General features: G+C 48.5%; 1 protein-coding gene across 2 annotated transcripts in view; it reads left to right on the plus strand.

The window, feature by feature from the left end:
* Positions 1-20,678, plus strand: part of WDR45B (WD repeat domain 45B) — a 44,711-nt gene that overhangs the window by 7,141 nt on the left and 16,892 nt on the right. For both annotated transcript variants that reach the window (XM_019026391.3, XM_019026390.4), the window contains exons 3-6: positions 11,047-11,148; positions 14,904-14,991; positions 16,712-16,806; positions 20,345-20,535. In XM_019026391.3, coding sequence (XP_018881936.1) covers positions 11,047-11,148; positions 14,904-14,991; positions 16,712-16,806; positions 20,345-20,535 — 476 coding nt within the window. The remainder of the gene's footprint in view (positions 1-11,046; positions 11,149-14,903; positions 14,992-16,711; positions 16,807-20,344; positions 20,536-20,678) is intronic.

Genomic DNA, 20,678 nt, shown 5'->3' on the forward strand with positions numbered 1-20,678 from the left:
TGATCTCCTGACCTCGTGATCCGCCCACCTTGTCCTCCCAAAGTGCTGGGATTACAGGCATGAGCCACCGCGCCCCGGCCACCTCTTGGATTTTTAAGGAAGCTTCATAGTATCTGCATTGCTTCTCCCAGTGTGCAGGGTGGGAGCCTCTCTATGGAGGTTCTTCAGACCCACAATCAGGTGGAGAAGATTTGAGTTCTGCCTTAGCAGGTGAAAGGAGGGCAGGAGAGAGATTCTGGTTCCTGAGGGCCTAACACACCCAATATTATAACAAAAGATTGTAACAAGGTCTGGGAGTTACGAGCCAGGAACCGTGGGTGAAAACCTGTATGTGTCTCTCATAACACCACAACAGCATATTAACAACTGCTTCCTAATTAATGAAGTGTTTACAGTGAATTCAACATTTCTTATAAAAATGAGTTTGACGGCCTGCACGGTGGCTCACGCCTGTAATCCCAGCACTTTGGGAGGCTAAGGCGAGCAGATTGCCTGAGCTCAGGAGTTCGAGACCAGCCTGGGCAACACGGTGAAACACCATCTCTACTACAAATACAAAAAGGTAGCCAGGCGTGGTGGCGCATGCCTGTAATTCAAATTACTGGGGAGGTTGAGGCACGAGAATCACTTAAACCCGGGAGGCCGAGGTTGCAGTGAGCCGAGATTGCGCCACTGCACTCCATCCTGGGCGACAGAGCAAGACCCCGTCTCAAAAAAAAAAAAAAACCAGACAAGAAACATCTAAAACTTCTAAATTCCAGAAAAGTATACCATTGTCATGGTTTAGCTCATCACACACATATACCCGGTCCTGTGCATCTGCCAGCTCGGCTGTGTCTGGGGCAGGCTGTCCCTGAGCTTAGCATGCAGTGAGTTCTCACATGTGCATGTGTGGTGTGCTCCCGTTTCCAGCTTATGTGAGTAGATAGGCCCTAATGTGAAATGGATACAGTAGGGCCACACTGTCTTTTTGATGGCACATTTAAACAGTTTAGCTCTGCACTTACAGACTCATCTGCTGCTCTGTGTCTGGCAGCTTACAGTTTAACAATGAAGAGCAGGCCAGGCCTCTAATCCCAGCACTTTGGGAGGCCAAGGTGGGCAGATCACGAGGTCAGGAGATCGAAACCATCCTGGCCGGCACAGTGAAACCCCATCTGTAATAAAAATACAAAAATTAGCTGGGCCTGGTGGTGCGTGCCTTTAATCCCAGCTACTCGGGAGGCTGAGGCAGGAGAATTGCTTGAACCAGGGAGTCGGAGGTTGCAGTGAGCCGAGATCTCGCCACTACACTGCAGCCTGATGGCAGAGTGAGACTCTGTCTCAAAAAAAAAGAAAAAAAGAAAAAAATCCCAGTGAAGAGCAGCAGCAGACTTGCCCTTGTTCCTTTTTAATTGTAGCAGTTTGCTTTCCTGAGTGGTGGGGAAGGAAGCCTGCATGACAGTGTGTCCTGGATCTGGGCTTGTGGCATGGTTCTCTCCAGGGTGACTGTGCATTGAGTAAGGAGACTGTGGGCTCTGAGCAGACTGCTGCTTCCAGATACGCCTTCTGCCACTTGGCAGGAACGGGAAGCCGGTAGTTCAGGGAAGCCTTCTTGGCTTCCCTGCCTTCCCTGCTCCTTCAGTCTTGGGAGGCAGTGTTCTCCAACCCTGCTCCACGACATGGGTCCTGCATCCATTGTACACCCAGGTTTGTTCTTTCCACACACACAGCCCAGCAGCCCACCTGACCCAACACACACACAGCCCAGCAGCCCACCTGACCCGACACACACACACACAGCCCAGCAGCCCACCTGACCCGACACACACACAGCCCAGCAGTCCTCCCAACCCACACACAGCCCAGCAGCCCACCTGACCCGACACACACACAGCCCAGCAGCCCTCCCGACCCACACAGCCCAGCAGCCCACCTGACCCACACAGCCCAGCAGCCCACCTGACCCAACACACACACACAGCCCAACAGCCCACCTGACCCCACACACACACAGCCCAGCAGCCCACCTGACCCCACACACACACAGCCCAGCAGCCCTCCCAACCCACACACAGCCCAGCAGCCCACCTGACCCGACACACACAGCCCAGCAGCCCTCCCGACCTGACACACACACAGCTCAGCAGCCCACCTGACCCGACACACAGCCCGGCAGCCCTCCCGACCTGACACACACACAGCCCAGCAGCCCACCTGACCCGACACACAGCCCGGCAGCCCTCCCGACCTGACACACACACAGCCCAGCAGCCCACCTGACCCAACACACAGCCCGGCAGCCCTCCCGACCTGACCCACACACAGCCCAGCAGCCTACCTGACCTGACACACAGCCTGGCAGCCCTCCCGACCTGACACAGCCCAGCAGCCCACCTGACCCAACACACACACAGCCCGGCAGCCTCAGCACATCTAGCTTCACAACAGGTCCTGCAGGCTTCGTGCTGTGTGCTCACCCAGCGTGCCAGGTGAAGGTGCTAGAGAAATGGGAGGCTTGCAATGTGTAGGTAGCAGGTGGTTCCTGCAGGTGGGGAGGATACAGAGGTGGTGGGTAGCTTTGGGAAGGAGGTGGAAAGGGGAAGTTTGGTAACCTGGTGGTAGAAGGTTAAATTGGTAGAGCCTTGTGGAGTAATTTGGCAAGCTGTGTTCATTATAGATGTACTGTTTGGTGCCGGTATACCAATATTACTTGCAACGCTGTTTCCAAGAGTGGAAAATTCGAGAACCCGAATGACTTTCCTGAAAGGGGTGATTACTGTGGTTGTGGCACATCCTCAAAATGGTGCCTCATGCGGTAAGAATGCCGAGACCAATCTGAATCCTCATGTGGAGAGATGGCCATGGCATTGTTAAAGGAAAAAGAACATAGAGAATAGCATAGATGGTGTTATAGGAACAAAATATCTATGCACAAAGTTTAGAACATACGCGGCCGGGCAGAGTGGCTCATGCCTGTAATCCCAGCACTTTGGGAGGCCGAGGCAGGTGGATCACGAAGTCAGGAGATCGAGACCATCCTGGCCAACATGGTGAAACCCCATCTCTACTAAAAATACAAAAATTAGCCGGGCATGGTAGTGGGTGCCTGTAGTCCCAGCTACTTGGAAGGCTGAGGCAGGAGAATCACTTGAACCCGGGAGGCGGAGGTTACAGTGAGCCGAGATCCTGCCACTGCACTCCAGCCTGGTGACAGAGCGAGACTCTGTCTCAAAAAAAGTACATAAATGATGTTGTTTCACAGTGTTTTCTACTTTATGCTTTTGTGTTGTTTTATAGAAATGATGCATAATTTTTATAATGGGAAATAAGGTTTTCTTTAAAAATAAAACTCCACAGAAATAGGAACGAGAAACAGGGACTGCACGACATGACAGAGGCAAAAATAAAAAGGTTATTAGCCTCAAGTGCTAGAATGGTTGATTTTCACTCATTTGTATAAAGTGATTCATTTTTCAAGCATCTCTTAGTGGAATAGAAGTTATGCCAGTATTCAGACATCCCCTTTCCCCATTTTCTTTTATTAGTTTCTTGTGTTTTGCAGCAGGCTCTGTTGGGAGAGTCTGGGCCTGTCAAGATGTGGTGTAATTATATATTTTGGTTTTCACCCTGGCTGGTAACTCCCACAGACCTGGTTAGTCTTTTTGTTACAATATTGGCCCTCAGGGGAGGCCTCTGACCTTCTCCTTCCCCCCTTTCACCCTAACGTGTCCTGTCTCCCCACCACCACCCCACCTTCCTTCCTTCCTTTCTTTTCTTTTTTCTTTCTTTCTTTCCTCCCCTCCCCTCCCCTCCCTTTCCCTCCCCTCCCCTCTTCTTTGACAGAATCTCTCCCAGGCTAGAGTGCAGTGGCTCCATCTTGGCTCACTGCAACCTCCACCTCATGGGTTCAAGCGATTCTTGTGCCTCAGCCTTCCAGGTAGCTGGGATTACAGGCACATGCCACCACACCCGGCTACGTTTTTTTGTTTGTTTTGTATTTTTAGTAGAGATGGGGTTTCACCACGTTGGCCAGGCTGGTCTCGAACTCTTGACTTCAAGTTATTTGTCTGCCTTGGCCTCCCAGAGTGCTGGGATTACAGGCATTAACCACCACACCCCCACCCTTTCTAATTGTGGGTCTTAAGACCGTCCCCAGAGAAGGCCGTACCCTCTGCCCCTGGGGAAGGAATGCTGATATCATGAAGCTTCCATAAAATCCCAAGGAGACGGGGTTCAGAGAGCTTCACGGAAGCTTTGCGTCCTTCCCCTAATACCTTGCCCTATGCATCTCTTCATCTGTATCCTTTGTAATATTCTTTGTTATAAACTGGTAAACATAAGGAAGTGTTTCCCTGAGTTCGGTGAGCCGTGCCAGCAAATTGAACCCAAAGAAGGGGTCACGGGAACCCCAACTTGAAGCTGGTCAGTCAGAAGTTTTGAAGGTTCTAACTTGTGACTGGTGTGTGGTGCAGTCGGTCTTGGGGACTGAGCCTTCAACCTGTGGGATCTGATACTGTCTCCAGGTAGATGGTGTCAGAACTGAGTTAGAGGAAGACCAGCTGGGGTTTGCTGCGCGGTTTCTGGTTTAGTCACAGAAGTCTTCTGTGTTGGTGATTGTGTGAGAATAGAGACCATGATTAGAGGAGAGGGTTTTTCTCTGTACCACAAGGACTGGGGTGTACCTCAAGTTTTCCTCAGCTGATGTTTAGTAGGAGCCTGTTTTGTGTCCTACGCAACCTATTGCTGCAATTTTAGTTGCTGTTACAGACAAGTCCGAATGCCAGGGACCCTTAGAGATGTAGACGCTGACATCCTGGGCAGGCTTGGGCATTTCTTCTTTTTGTGGGTATAAAATGTTCCAGGAATAGATAAATGCTCGGTGCTGTGAAGTAAAACCAGCACTCAGGCAAAAGTTTAATTCTCTCAGTAAGGCAGTTTACTTCTGCAGAAGGGTGCCCCTCGCATCAGTCAAGATGGCAAGAGCACAGAGAACAAAGGAGACCAGGGGGTTTTTATCCTGAACGCAGTCCCTATCTCTGTGTCACTCTGCTATGGGCTGGGGTCGGACTGCACAATCTGAGCTGACCCAATAGGCTACTTGTACATATTTTCTAAATATAGAAGGGGAGGGGGACGTGAGGTACAGAGGTGGAGCGTGTGAGACGTGCAATTTCGGGGGAACAATGTGTACAGGTAACCAAGGGAACAGGTGTGAGTTATTGATTAGAGTTGACGGGAAGCGGGTAGGCTGTTTACAGTAGGGGCAAGGAAGAACAAGAAAGTCGAGTTCGAGAACAAAGGATAAGGAAGTTAACAGGCTAAATAAACCCTTTGAAGAGAAACTCAGAAAGATTTATTGTATCTTACATTTTTCTGTAACAAGGAATGTCCTTTGTAATATTTCAGTACCAGCCCTTGGGATCTGGAACATAGAAAGCTCTGAATGTAACCCTGGTCTTTCTGTGGGGAGACCCTTTCCCCCTCTTCAGCTGCAGGAGGTGGGGGTCAGGTACTATGGGAGAATCTCTTTGGCGGGGTTTAGAAGTTCTCTCTAATTCCTGAAGTTTGGCTCTTATCTTTGATTACTTCTCATTCCAGGAAAGGCCTTAACTCTCCTTCTCTGCCTCTTTACTGGATTCTGAAAAATCTGTTTTTCTTTTTTTTCTTTCCATTTTTAAAACCCAGAGACCGCATAGCTAACTGTGCCTGTGACTGACTGTGTTTGTTGTCTTTTTTTTTTTTTTTTTTTTTTTTTTGAGACGGAGCCTTGCTCTGTCACCCATGCTGGAGTGCAGTGGCGTGATCTCGGCTCACTGCAACCTCCACCTGCCAGGTTCAAGTGATTCTCCTGCCTCAGCCTCCCGAGTAGCTGGGACTACACAGCTGGCTGACTTTTGTATTTTTATTTTTTATTTATGTATTTATTTGAGAGACGGAGTTTCACTCTTGTTGCCCAGGCTAGAGTGCAATGGTGCGATCTCGGCTCACCGCACCCTCTGCCTCCTGGGTTCAAGTGATTCTCCTGCCCCAACTTCTCGAGTAGCTGGGATTACAGGCATGCGCCACCACACCTGGCAAGTTTTGTGTTTTTAGTAGAGACGGGGTTTTTCCATGTTGGTCACACTGGTCTTGAACTCCCGACCTGAGGGATCCACCTGCCTCGGCCTGGCCTCCCAGAGTGCTGAGATTATAGGTGTCAGCCCCTGCACCCAGCCAACATTTCTTTACTTAACCATTAGCTAGAATCACATCTTGCTAAGGGAATGACTTGTTGCTTTTAGATCTTGAAAAGACGGCTGCGCACAGTGGCTAATGCCTGTAATTCCAACACTTTGGGAGGCCGAGGTGGGTGGATCTCCTGAGGTCAGGAGTTTGAGACCAGCCTGGCCAACATGGTGAAACGCCGTCTCTACTAAAAATACAAAAATTAGCTGGGTGTGATGGGCGCCTGTAATCCCAGCTACTTGGGAGGCTGAGGCAGGAGAATCACTTGAACCCAGGAGGTGGAGGTTGCAGTGAGCCGAGATCACGCCACTGCACTCCAGCATGGGTGACAGAGCAAGACTCCGTCTCAAAAAAAAAAAAAAGAACCTGAAAAGACTTATGATATAATCAAGCATTAATAACTTTATTAATAAGCCTAAGATCGTGTAGTTTATAAAAGGGCTAAACATTGTCTCTCGGTTGAATAGTGTTTGAAGAATACATTAGTGACCTTGACATAATTCTCAGGTCACTCAGATGTGTTTCTAAAACTTACTGAACCTACATTGAGGAAATAGTTACACTTCTAACACCTGGGGCAAAGAAGGTCTTCAAGTGGTAGCATTTTTTAAAAAAAAAATTATGGTAAAAAATTATGTAAAATAAAATTTACAATCTTAACCATTTTTAAGCATATAGATCAGTAATGTTAAATATATTCACATTGTTGTTAAACAGACCTCTAGAATTTCATCTTGGGAAGCCAAACTCTACATCCATCAATTCTGTCTCCCCTGTCTCCTGGTAACCACCATTCTACTTTTCTGTCTCCATGAACTTGACTGCTGTAGGGACTTCCTGTGAATGCCATCATATATGCCTGGCTTATTTCACTTAGTGTAGTGTCCTCTAGGTGATCTCTGTTGCAGCCTGTGTCAGAATTTCAGGCCGGGTACCGCAGCTCACCCCTGTAATCCCAGTGTTTTCAGAGTCTGAGGCAGGAGGATTGCTTGAGGCCAGGAGTTTGAGACCAGTCTGGGCAACATAGTAAGACCTTATCTTGAAAAAATAATAAATGAGAAATATTGTTTCTGTTTGGCTGAATAATAAATCATTGCACGTATGGAGCATGTGCTGTTCGTTCATTTCTCCATCTGTGGACGCTCGGGTCCTTCTGCATCTTTGCTATTATGAATGATGCTGCTACAAGCGTGGGTGTGCAGGTATCTCTTCCAGACCCTGCCTTGAGTTCTTTTGCTTATATGACTAGAAGTGGGATTGCTGGATCATATGGTAACTTTGTCTTTCTTTTCTTTTTTTTTTTTTTTTTTTTTTTGAGACAGAGTCTCGCCCTGTCGCCCAGGCTGGATGGAGTGCACTGGCGAGATCTCGGCTCACTGCAGCCTCCACCTCCCGGGTTCAAGCAGTTCTCCTGCCTCAGCCTCCCGAGTAGCTGGGATTACAGATGTGCACTGCCACTCCTGGCTAATTTTTGTATTTTTACTAGAGACAGGGTTTCACCATGTTAGCCAGGATGGTCTTGATCTCCTGACCTCGTGATTCGCCTGCCTCGGCCTCCCAAGGTATTGGGTTTATGGGTATGAGCCACTGCATCTGGTCATATGGTAACTTTTTGATTTATAAAAATCAGCTTTTTTTTTTTTTTTGAGATGGAGTCTCACTCTGTCACCCAGGCTGGAGTGCAGTGGCACGATCTCGGCTCACTGCAACGTCCGCCTCCCGGGTTCAAGCAATTCTCCTGCCTCAGCCTCCCAAGTAGCTGGGATTACAGGCACCTGCCACCACGCCTGGCTAATTTTTTTGAATTTTTAGTAGAGATGAGGTTTCACCATGTTGGCCAAGCTGGTTTCAAACTCCTGACCTCAAGTGATCTACCTGCCTCGCCTCCCAAAGTGCTGAGATAACAGGCATGAGCCACCACGCCTGGCCTTTTTATTATTTTTTAATTGAGGCAGCGTCTCACTGTGTTGCCCAGGCTGATCTTAAACTCCTGGCCTTAAGTCATCATCCTGCCTTGGCCTCCCAGGGTGCTGGGATTATAGGTGTGAGTGAGCTGCTGTGCCCAGCCTCTTTTTAGTTTTTTGAGGACCTGCCATACTTTTTTCCAGAGCAGCTGCATCAGACAGTGCATGAGAGTTCCCATAGCTTCATATCTTGGCCAGTACTTGTTATTTCCTGGGTTAAAAAACAATATTAGCCATCCTCTGCAGTGAGCCCTGTTCTCATCACTGCACTTGCCTGAGCAACACTGTCTCAAAAAAAGAAAAAAAATTAGTCATCCTGCTGGGTATGAGGTGGTGGGATCTCATTGTGGTTTGGTTTGGATGTCTCTGATGCCTAATGAAGTTGAGCATCTTTCTTTGTACTTGTTGGCCATTTGTAAATTATCGTTGAAGAAATACTACTCAAATCCTTTGCCAATTTTAAAATCAGATTATTAATTTTTTTATTGTTGAGTTGTAAAAGTCCTTCATATATTCTGGATATTACGCACTTATCAGATGTGTGGTTTGCAAATATGCTCTGCCGTTCCATAGGTTGTGTTTTCATTCTGTTGATTGTATCCTTTGGTGCACAAAAGTTTGATGTCCCAAAAGCACGTTGCCTGTGCTGGGTTTTTTTGTTTTTTTTTTTTTGAGATGGAGTCTCCCTCCTTCGCCCAGGCTGGAGTGCAGTGGTGCAATCCCTGCTCACTGCAACCTCTGCCTCCCGGGCTCAAGCGATTCTCCTGCCACAGACTCCTATATAGCTGGGATTACAGGTGCCTGCCACCACAGCCGGCTAATTTTTGTATTTTTAGTAGAGACTGGGTTTCACTATGTTGGCCAGGTCGAACTCCTGACCTCAAGTAATCCACCTGCCTCCGCCTCCCAAAGTGCTGAGATGATAGGCGTGAGCCACTGCAGCCGGCGAATTCTTTAATTTTTATTTTTGGTAGAGAAGGGATTTCCTTATGTTGCCCAGGATGGCCTTGAACTCTTGGGCTCAAGCAGTCCTCCCACCTCTGCCTGCCAGAGTGCTGGGATTACAGATGTGAGCCACTGTGCCCGGCTGCCTTGAATTTTAAATATCTCGAAGATCGAGCTGAGGAGCTTTTGAGTCATTTCGTGCAGCTGTGACTGGAGAGATAGAGCTCATGGTCATTGCAGACACAGAAGTGGGTGGGTGGATGGTCCTTCTGAGTTATGTGAACCATACAGAACGTGGGAGTCATTGCCGACAGACAGCTGGGTGGACAGTCCTGAGTTAGGTGAACCATACAGAACATGGGAGTTTCTCATCAGTGTTCCCGTGTTGCTCCCCTCAGAGAGCACTGGTCATCCTTATGTCATGGAGGACATGGAAGACCTCTGAAAATCTGTGGACATTTTCCTCTTACATAATTCATGAGCAGTTTGGAGCATTTCAGACTTCGGTGGCTCACACTTATAATCCCAGCATTTTGGGAGGCTGAGATGGCAGGATTGTTTGAGACCGGGAGCTCACGACCAGCCTGGGCAATACAGTATGACCTCGCCCCTACAAAAACTTTTCTGAAAAAATTAACCAGGCGCGGTGATGGGTGCCTGTAGTCCCAGCTACTCACAAGGCTGAAGCAGGAGGAGTCCTTGAGCCCAGGAGTTTGAGGCTGCAGTGAGCTGTGATCACTTCACTGCAGTCCAGCCTGAGCAACACAGCAAGACCCTGTTTCTTAAAAAAAAAAAAAAAAAGGAAATGATAAAAGTCTCAGCTTTTGCATTAAAGTTTTGTGGGGTTTTTTTGGTTTGTTTTTATTTTTGTTTTTGTTTATTTATCTTGAGATGGAGTCTCGCTCTGTCACCAGGCTGGAGTGCAGTGGTGTGATCTCAGCTCACTGCAACCTCAGCCTCCGGGGTTCAAGTGATTCTCCTGCCTCAGCTCCTGAGTGGCTGGGACTACAGGTGCCTGCCACCCCACCGGCTAATTTTTGTATTTGTAGTAAAGACACTGTTTCACCATGTTGGCCCAGATGGTCTCAGTCTCTTGACCTCATCATCTGCCCGCCTCAGCCTCCCAAGCATTAAAGCTTTTAGTATGCTTTCTTGGAGTTGACAGGTTTTGCCACCTCTTGAAATGTGAATTCAGGTATTTCATACATTTTGCTGAGTTAGCTTCCTAGGGTGTTGTGTGCTCAGCCTTTATGAAACAGTGAACAGGATGACAGTAAACTGAGAGAAGTTGGAAACCTAGCACTCAGTATTTTTTTAGCCAGTCACCTTTCTTATTTCTGATGATAGTTAGATATAAATTGCTGATTAAAAATGAGTCCTGTAGGCCGGGCACAGTGGCTCATGTCTGTATTCCCAGCATTTTGGGAGGCCGAGGCGGACTGATCGCTTGAGTTCAGGAGTTTGAGATCAGCCTGGCCAGCATAGTGAAACCCCATCTCTACTAAAAATACAAAAATTAGCTGGGCATGGTGGCACATGCCTGTAGTCCCAACTACCTGGGGAGGCTGAGGCAGGAGAGTGGCTTGAACCCAGGAGGTGGAGGTTGCAGTAAGCCGAGATCGCGCGACTGCACTCTAGCCTGGGTGACAGAGCAAGACTCCATCTCAAAAAAAAATGAGTCCTGTATTCCCAGCTACTTGGGAAGCTGAGGCAGGAGGATCATGTGAGCCCAGGAGTTCAAGGCTGCAGTGAGCTGTGATTGTACCTGTGAATAGCTACTGCATTCCAGCCTGGGCAACACAGTGAGATCTTGTCTCTTACAAAAAATAGAAAATTGCTGCGTTACCTGTCTTGACTTTCTCTTTTCTTTTTTATCGTAAAATATACATATTAACTTGTAACATTTGTCTTTTTAAAACTATCATTTCAGAATTTCTAGAAGGAGGAGTTGGCCATGTTGAAATGTTATTTCGCTGCAACTATTTAGCTTTAGTTGGTGGTGGAAAAAAGCCGAAATACCCTCCCAACAAAGGTACTGTAATTGTGTATTGAAGAATCATGCCTCACGTGTCCCACCCAGTCTTTTTTTGAATGTGTTTATGTTTGTGGCCATGTGTGATTTTCCCTAGTAGTTCTGTGAAATATCCAGGACTGGTCACTGGGGAGGAAGCAGGCGAAGAGGGCGCCAGGTCTCTGTTCCCAGATGGAGCACATGGGCCGCTGGTAGTTCTGTGAAATATCCAGGACTGGTCACTGGGGAGGAAGCAGGTGGAGAGGGCACCAGGTCTCTGTTCCCATAAGGAGCACCTAAAGAGCATCACTCGCTTGCATTGTCATAGAACACTTGCTTTTCAGTCAGTAAATGGAAAACGGGCCTGCTGCACCTTAGGTTGACATCGTAAATGTCATGAATTCATTTTAAAGCCAGGTAGAAGGATTTTTTTTCTTACTGAGAGCCATTGACTTAAAGGAACATTAGTTTCATAGCCACGTAGAACAAAACACCAGTTTGGCTCTGGGTTTCGGGATATATTTGTCGGAGTGGGAGTACGTGTGTGTATGCAGATGACGTGGCATAAGAGCCCTGGCCCTTTTAAGTAGAGGGAGGAGTAGATAGCTTTCCTGACAGCCGTGTGCCTCATGCCAGCTTAACCTCGCTGTTTGTTGAGGAAAGAGGGCTCAAGGCGAAAGATCCAGGAATGGAGGGCAGAACAGAGGGAAGGGGTGGGAGGCAGGAGGCAGGAGGTGGGCTGGGGATGGGAGGCGGGAGGTAGGCTGGGTGGGGGAGGTGGGAGGCAGATCTGGGGGAGGCTTTGAATGCCAGGTAACGTGTGGCCAGGAAGGAGATGCCGTCAGATCTGTGTTTTGGGAAAGTTCTGGTCTAGACGCAGTGCATGAGGTGAGTGAAGAGACACCAGAGGATGGGGCAGGCGTGGGAAGCCCCCGTTTATGGGGAGAGGCAGGAAAAGTGGAGCAAGCATCCTCGTCTGAGCCCAGTGCCAGGCGGGAGGAGGCCTGAGAAAAGCCGTCTGGTTCTGGTGACATTGAAGGCCACCGGTGGTCTCACAGGATGACTGAGTGGGAGCCCAGTGGTGGGTGGGTAGGGTGGGAGGAGGTGAAGAGGGAAGGAGAGGCTCAGTGAGGGAGGCAGTTCAGAATCAAGACCAGGATGGGGCTCTGGGGGCACCGCATGCCAAGTGGGAAGTGAGTGGGTGAACTAGGATCTGGGTGAGATCACGTACTTAGGAATAGAATAGCCCAGATCAGATCAGGCACAAAAGGATTGTGTGGAAAGGCAGAAGGTTCCAGATGACTCGTGACAAGCTTTGGGGCCCAGCTCACAGTTCTCAGCAGAGCCCCGTGAACTGTGTGAACATGAATGTGCGGAAGAGAGACCACACTCGGGTGAGGACTGGCCCTGCCTGATACATTTATTTTTGTTTTGGAATTAGGAGCAGAGAAATGAAATGGGAAGAGATTATCGGTAGGAAAAACAGTGGAAGACAGGGCTTGAGATCTTGGCCTTTGAGCGGTTCTGTAGTCTCACAAGGTTTGTCTGTGCCAGCTTTAAAGCAGAGTTGAGAGTGGCTGCTAGCATAGCCCAGAGGGGCAGAGGCCTGTGGCTTGTGAGTCCTCTGGAGGAGCCCACCCAGAAGGGACAGTGGAGGTTCCACAGAGAGAGCAGGGCAGGATTTGCAGGAGAATGACTTTGCCCTGGCTAATTGGGGATGGGCAGAAATCCTGCTGGTGAATTGGTCTGTGTCTTGTCATGGAGAACTTCGTTGACCATTAAGGAGGAAAGGAAGCTTCTAGATGGAAGTCAGGAGGCCTAGAGGGCCGCCTCCCTTGCCCTACCTCTGGCACTGCTGGGGGACCCCAGGTGCTACCAAGGGAGCCATTTGTATGAGATAATCTCAGGTCTCATTCTCATTATAAAGTTTCTAAGAGGTGAAAAAGCCTTAGAAACTTCACAGACTTAGAAGAAAGCAGTATTCAGCAGGTTTTTGAGTAAATGTACTTTTTGTAGCGTTTAAAGCTACTTTTTTTTACTAGTAAACTTGATTTTTATTATTTAGTTTTGAGACAGGGTCTCACTGTATTGTCCAGGCTGGAATGCAGTTGCGCAATCCTGGCTCACTGCAGCTTCTACCTCCCCAGTCTCAGGTGATCCTTCCGCCTCAGCCTCCCAAGTTGCTGGGACTACAGGAGCACCCACCACACCCGGCTACTTTTTGTATTTTTAGTAGAGACAGCGTTTCCACATGTTGCCCACGCTGGTCTCAAACTCCTGAGCTCCATTGATCCGCCTGCCTCTGCCTCCCAAAGCGCTGGGATTACAGGTGTGAGCTGTCACACCCAGCTGTGTATTTTGTGTGTTTTTTTGAGACAGGGTCTCCCTCTGTTGCCCAGCTTGGAGTGCAGTGGGGTGATCATAGCTCACTGCAGCCTCAAACTCCTGGACTCAACCTGAGTAGCTGTGACTAATTTTTAATAACTTTTTTTTTCAGAAATGGGAGTCTCACTATGTTGCCCAGGCTGGTCTTGAACTCTTGGCCTCAAGCGATCTCACACCCTAGCCTCCCAAAGTGCTGGGATTACAGGCGTGAGCCACCGCACCCATCCCTCCTATGGTTCTTCAAAAGCTCGGTGCTGGTTGGCATTCTCATCCCTAAAGCTTGTCAGTACATTAGCCCTTAGAACACAAACTGCTAATTTATGCTAATAGAATGTTGCAGTGTTAGCAGGCAAACAAGACAGAAGAAATTTTGAACTTAAAAAGGAGCAGGGGCTGGGTGCAGTGGCTCACACGTGCAGTCCTAGCACTTTGGGAAGTTGAGGTGGGCAGATCACTTCAGCCCAGAAGTTCGAGACCAGCCTGGGCAACATGGTAAAACCCCATCTCTACCAAAAATACAAAACTTAGCTGGGCATGGTAGTGCATGCCTGTAGTCCCAGCCATTTGGGAAGCTGACATGGGAGAATCTCTTGAGCCTGGGAGGTCAAGGCTGTAGTGAGCCAAGATTGCGCCACCGCACTCCAGCCTGGGCGAGAGAATGAGACCCTGTCTCAAAAAGAAAAACAGAAAAAGAGGAAGAACAACCCCGGACCTTGAGTGAAGAACTCGTTGGCCCTGATTTGTGTCCCTCTGATTTCACTTTAAAACTGAAACCTCCCTTCCTGATGCAGGTTTATTTGCAGCACTTTTAACATCAGTACCTGTGGTCAGGCTTGCCTATGGGCTCAGTCGGGTGGAATCAAGGAAGGTCAGGGAGAGGAACGTAACCAGGCAAGGGCAAGGGTTGGCAGAGAGAGATGAACGCGCTTAGCGCGCCTGTGTGTGAGGCCAGTGAGTGGGTCACCTGAGAACAGGACCGGGCTGTGCGCACTGAGAGAGGAACGGGCGGGGAGGGAGCAATGGTTGACAGAGAGAGGTGAATGTGCTTAGCGCGCCTGTGTGTGAGGCCAGTGAGTGGGTCACCTGAGAACAGGACCGGGCTGTGCGCACTGAGAGAGGAATGGGCAGGGAGGGAGCAAGTGGGCAGCCAGCTACCAAGAAGGGGAGACGCTTTGAGTGGGGAAGGTGCCCGAGGGCAGATCCCTGGCACAGCTCACGGTTTGAGTTGTACCCCAAGGCCTCCCAGGTGCGGGTGTGTGTCTGAGGCCTGAGGGTGGGCGCAGCTGTGCCAGTGGAAAGAGAAAACACCTTAGGCGTCAAGCTGGCATCGCTGCATCCCAGCACCATGGCCTGTTTGTGACTGCATTCATCTCTTCTTTCTGATATTTCAGTAATGATCTGGGATGACCTGAAGAAGAAGACTGTTATTGAAATAGAATTTTCTACAGAAGTCAAGGCAGTCAAACTGCGGCGAGATAGGTGGGTTTGGTGTCAGTAATTTTTTAAAGTGCTATTTCACTTTCTCTAAAGATGGCTGAAATACTTTTCTATTTTTGGCAGAAACATGTTTAGGAAATGATGTATTAAAATGTTGGCCCTGGTTTTTATGACCATAAGGATATAAGGATTATTTATATTGCTGCAAGAAAGGCAGCGAATTGTGTTTGTTTCCAGGGCTCCGCTGGAGGTAAGTAGGTGGTGGCGTGGATGACGTGCGCCACAGTGGACCAGCCAGTGGGTCTCACCATGGTGAGTTCCGTCCCATGCCAACATGTGCAGAGCTGAGGACATGAGTTTTGAGCCTTGAATTGCCCTGGGCTTTTAGCCCATGCTTTGCCAAATGCTGCCTCTCAATAAAGGTTTTCGGTTTGAAGGTAAAGGAAAATTGAATTTTCTGTGTTGAAAGTAGCAGGTGGCTCTGTCAGCCATGGCCTCAGGGGCGTTTAGGGGGAATATGGAAGTTTGTCCTAGTACGTTGAGCAAGATAGCGCAGAGTTCATTCATTTGGGTTTTTATTTAATATGATTTGCATATTTTACTCTAAGATTTCCATCTCTGTCGGCTGTGGGAGGACAGCAGCCGAGCAAGTTGAATGTAAACAGAGGTCATTTCACCTCCCTGCCTTTTTTTTTTTTTTTTTTTTTTTGGAGATAGAGTCTTGCTCTGTTGCCAGACGGGAGTGCAGTGGCACAATCTCAGTTCACTGCAACCTCTGCCTCCCGGGTTCAAGCAATTCCTGCCTCAGCCTCCGGAGTAGCTGGGACTACAGGCGCACACCACCAAGCCCGGCTGATTTTTGTATCTTTAGTAGAGACAGGGTTTCACCATGTTGGCCAGGATGGTCTTGATCCCTTGACCTCATGATACACCCGCCTCAGCCTCCCAAAGTGCTGGGATTACAGGTGTGAGCCACTGCGCCCGGCCAACTTTCCTGCATTTTTGTGTGGGTTTGTCATTTTAATAACGTCAGTATTTAAAGGCCCTTAGTAATGCAAATGTGGCCGGGCACCGTGGCTCATGCCTGTAATCCCAGCACTTTGGGAGGCTGAGGCAGGCGGATCACAAGGTCAGGAGTTAAGAGATCAGCCTGGCCAACCTAGTGAAACCCCATCTCTACTAAAAATACAAAAATTAGCTGGGCATGGTGGTGCACGCCTGTAATCCCACCTACTCAGGAGACTGAGGCAGGAGAATCGCTTGAACTCGAGGTGGAGGTTGCAGTGAGCCGAGGTTGTGCCACTGCACTCCAGCCTGAGCGACAGAGTGAGACTCCATCTATAAAAAAAAAAAGTAATAATAATAATAATGCAAACGCTTGAGCCAGATCGAGGATCTTCTACTTTCAGATTTTTCTTATTTTTTCCAGACACAGTAGCATAAAAATATCACTTCTGTGTGTTTTGCTCGGTTCTGAACCTAGATGGAGTGCTTGATGATGTCTCTCTGAACCTCAGAGATGTCTCTTAGGCTGACCTTCACCCAGGCGAGAAGCACTCCCTCAGCAGAGCCAGCCCACGTGCACTCGCCGAGCTCCAGGCCTGGCGCTGGCTACCTGCCTCCAGAGCTTTTTCTTCAGGAACACTCCTTTTCTGTGTGGTATTTTCAGTGTTTCTCAGTTTCAGTATGATAAGAACAGGAGCATAAAATGTTTGGGTTTGACTCTTGAGGAAAGCAACTCTGATCATGTTTTTCTTTCCAGAATTGTGGTGGTTTTGGACTCCATGATTAAGGTGTTCACATTCACACACAATCCCCATCAGTTGCACGTCTTCGAAACCTGCTATAACCCCAAAGGTGAGAGATTGAGCAGATGGGTGGCGATGGGAAATGGGTCCACATGGAGATGGCTGTGCTGGGCACTCCCTTCTCCAAGCAGGTCTCTGTCTGAGCAAAGTGCTTGGTGAGAGCAGTCCTGAGCACAGAGGGGCCTTCAGAGGAGATGGACCTTCCAGGACCCACAGCTCAGCATCCCCAAACTACCTTCTGACCAGAGTCACAGAGTGGGGGCCCCTGTCCCCTCCCACCCAGTGACTGTGGGCTCTCAGAACCTCCACAGTGAACCAGGAACCTATGTTTTCACCACTTCGGGAGCCACTGAGTTCTGGACTCAAGCCTTTCCTTCCCTTGTCTTCTGAATTGGAGGATTGATTGTGTTTGACTTTGTCATTTATTGTACCATCTTCATATCTTTTTATATTGGGGGTTTTGCCTCTGGCTTTGTTAGTGTAAAATTTACAAAAAACTGACTCGTTTTAAGAATACCATTTGTGGCCGGGCGCGGTGGCTCACTCCTGTAATCCCAGCACTTTGGGAGGCCGAGGTGGGCGGATCACAAGGTCAGGAGATTAAGACCATCCTGGCTAACACGGTGAAACCCTGTCTCTACTAAAAATACAAAAAATTAGCCAGGCATGGTGGCGGGCACCTGTAATCCCAGCTACTTGGGAGGCTGAGGCAGGAGAATCACTTGAACCCAGGAGGTAGAGGTTGCAGTGAGCCGAGATCACGCTATTGCTCTCCAGCCTGGGCGATAGAGCAAGACTCTATCTCAAAAAAAAAAAAAAAAATTCAGTAAATTTCTGTCATTGTAAACAGTTGTGTAGCCACCATCACAGTCAAGACAGAACAGTCGGCCGGGCGCGGTGGCTCACGCCTGTAATCCCAGCACTTTAGGAGGCCAAGGCGGGCGGATCACAAGGTCAGGAGATAGAGAGCATCCTGGTCAACATGGTGAAACCTCATCTCTACTAAACATACAAAACTTAGCTGGATGTGGTGGCGGGTGCCCATAGTTCCAGCTACTTGGGAGGCTGAGGCAGGAGAATCGCTTGAACCCGGGAGGCGGAGCTTGCAGTGAGCCGAGATTGTGCCACTGCACTCCCGCCTGAGTGACAGAGTGAGACTCTAAAGAAAAAAAAACAGTTTCATCTCCTGGAAAACTTTCTTGGGACAGTCCCCTCCCCACTCAACCCTCAGGTTTTGTTTTTTTACACGTATTCGTCCTCTGTGTGTGTGTATGTGTGTTACTTTGTTGGTCCCTTCGGCCGTGTTTTGGCTATTAGGAAGGAGGAGTGTCGTGCATGTTCCCATAGCAGCCTTTGTGTGGGTAGTTTCATGTCTCTTGGGTCGATCCTGAGGGTTCGACTGCCCGGTCACAACCATGTTGTGGTTGTGTCTGACTATAAAATGCGGCCGTTTATTTTCCAGAGTGGCTGTGTCCTCTTGCGTCTCATCCATGATTTATGAGTGTTCCAGCATTGTCGGTCTTTCTAGCTGTAGCCGTTCCGTGCGTGTGTGATGATATCTCACTGGTAACGGCATCTCCTTGTGGTTTTGGTTTGCATTTCTCTGAGGACTGGCGGTGGCGACATCTTTCCCTGTGGTTCTTCCCTTTCGAGATCTTTTGGGAAGTGCCCCAGATGTTTTGCCCATTTTTTAGCTGGTTGTTTATCTTATCATGAGATGTAAGAATTTTTTTTTTTTTTTTTTTTTTAATATGAGATGGGGTCTTCCTCTGTTGCCCAAGCTGGAGTGCAGTGGCACGATCTCGGCTCACTGCAGCCTCTGCCTCCCAGGTTCAAGCAGTTCTCCCACCTCAGCCTCCTGAGTAGCTGGGATTACAGGCACACCACCATGCCCGGCTAATTTTTGTATTTTTAGTGGAGACGGGATTTTACCATGTTGGCCAGGCTGGTCTTGATCTCCTGACCTCGTGATCCACCTGCCTTGGCCTCCCAAAGTGCTGGGATTACAGGCGTGAGCCACCGCGCCCAGCCCCATTTTTTTTGTTTGTTTTTTGTTTTTTGTTTTTTTGGAGATAGAGTCTCGCTCTGTTGCCCAGGGTGGAGTGCAGTGGTGCGATCTCAGCTCACTGCAACCTCCGCCTCCTGGGTTCAAGCGATTCTCCTGCCTCAGTCCCCCAAGTAGCTGGGATTACAGGCACCCGCCACCACACCTGGATAATTTCTGTATTTTTAGTAGAGACGGGGTTTCATTATGTTGGCCAGGCTGGTCTCAAACTCCTGACAGGTGATCCGCCTTCCTTGGCCTCCCAAAGTGCTGGGATTACAGGCGTGAGCCACTGCGCCCGGCCGTAAGAATTCTTTATATGTTGTAGATTTAGCCTCTTCCCTGGCACACTTTTGCAAGTATTGCTAAAAGATTTCTTTTATGTTTTCTTCTACACATTTGGTAGCTTTTCACCTAAAGTTAAATCTTCGATCCATTTCAAGTACATTTTTGTATTCAGTGTGAGGCACACGCCTGGGTGCCTTTCTGTTCTATGTGGATATCTAAGCTTGGTAGCTTTGTTTTGATTAAATAAATACAAGGTTTTTTTCTGGACTTCTTGTTCTCTTCCATTGATCTGTGTTTCTGTCTTTATCCCAGTACCATCCTGCCTTGATAAGAGGTTTAAAGTAAATCTGAAATTAGGTAATATAAGTCTTGCAATCTTCTTCTTACTTTACAAAAAAAAAATTTGGTCACGCCTGTAATCGCAGCACTGTGGGAGGCCAAGGTGGATCACAAGGTCAGGAGATTGAGACCATCCTGGCTAATATGATGAAATCCCATCTCTACTAAAAATACAAAAAATTAGCTGGACATGGTGGCAGATGGCTGTAGTCCCAGCTACTCGGGAGGCTGAGGCAGGAGAATGGCGTGAACCTGGGAGGGGGAGCTTGCAGTGAGCCGAGATCACGCCACTGCGTTCCAGCCCGGGTGACAGAGCCAGACTCCGTCTCAAAAAAATAAAAAATTTGGGCTGTTCCAGTGCCTTTATTTTTCCTTATAATTCTTAGTATCAGCTTGTCTTTCTTCAGGAACCCTTTCTGAGAGGTTAGCTGTGATCACACTGACTGCAGATGAGTTAGATAGTAATAGCCAATCTTCCAGCCCACGATCACAGATCAGCTCTCTCTCAGATCTTCTGTGGTCTTCCTTTGCAAGATGTTACAGTCCATGGATAGGTCTTGTACATCTGTTAACTTATTCCTCCGTGTTTTAATATGTTTACGCTGTTGCTGATGGAGCAGCTTTTACACTGTATAATTTTGCATTGCATTTTTGGTGGCGCGTACCCTGACGGACGGACAGTTGGTAAAGTTGTTCAGCACATGTCTTGATTATGAGGAGGTCTCATGCGAGGTAGCTTTGCTTAGCCCTCTCATACTCTTTATTTACAATGAAAAGTCTTTAAATTGAATTTGTGGTTCTGATATTTATAAATGATATACATCTATTTTTTCGGAAAACTTTGGGGGCAGAAAGTGGACTTTGGCTGTGAGAAGTCAAAGGCAGTTCTTGATTGGTGTCCTCTGTCTCCACGCAGGCCTCTGTGTCCTTTGTCCCAATAGTAACAACTCCCTCCTGGCCTTTCCGGGCACGCACACGGGCCATGTGCAGCTCGTGGACCTGGCCAGCACGGAGAAGCCACCCGTGGACATTCCTGCACACGAGGGTGTCCTGAGCTGCATTGCACTCAACCTGCAGGGAACAAGAATTGCAACTGCATCCGAGAAAGTAAGTGTGCCCCTCACCTTGTTGGTGTCGTGCCTCCTGGAGCAGCAGGCTCAGCAAAATGGCCATTCCCTGTATCAAGACTCAAAAGGCAGTGGGCCTGCCCCAACCTGGAGCCCCTCAGGGGCCTGTGGACCTGGCTGGTC

This window comes from Gorilla gorilla, chromosome 4, assembly GCF_029281585.2.
Source record: "Gorilla gorilla gorilla isolate KB3781 chromosome 4, NHGRI_mGorGor1-v2.1_pri, whole genome shotgun sequence".
Lineage (NCBI taxonomy): Eukaryota > Metazoa > Chordata > Mammalia > Primates > Hominidae > Gorilla > Gorilla gorilla.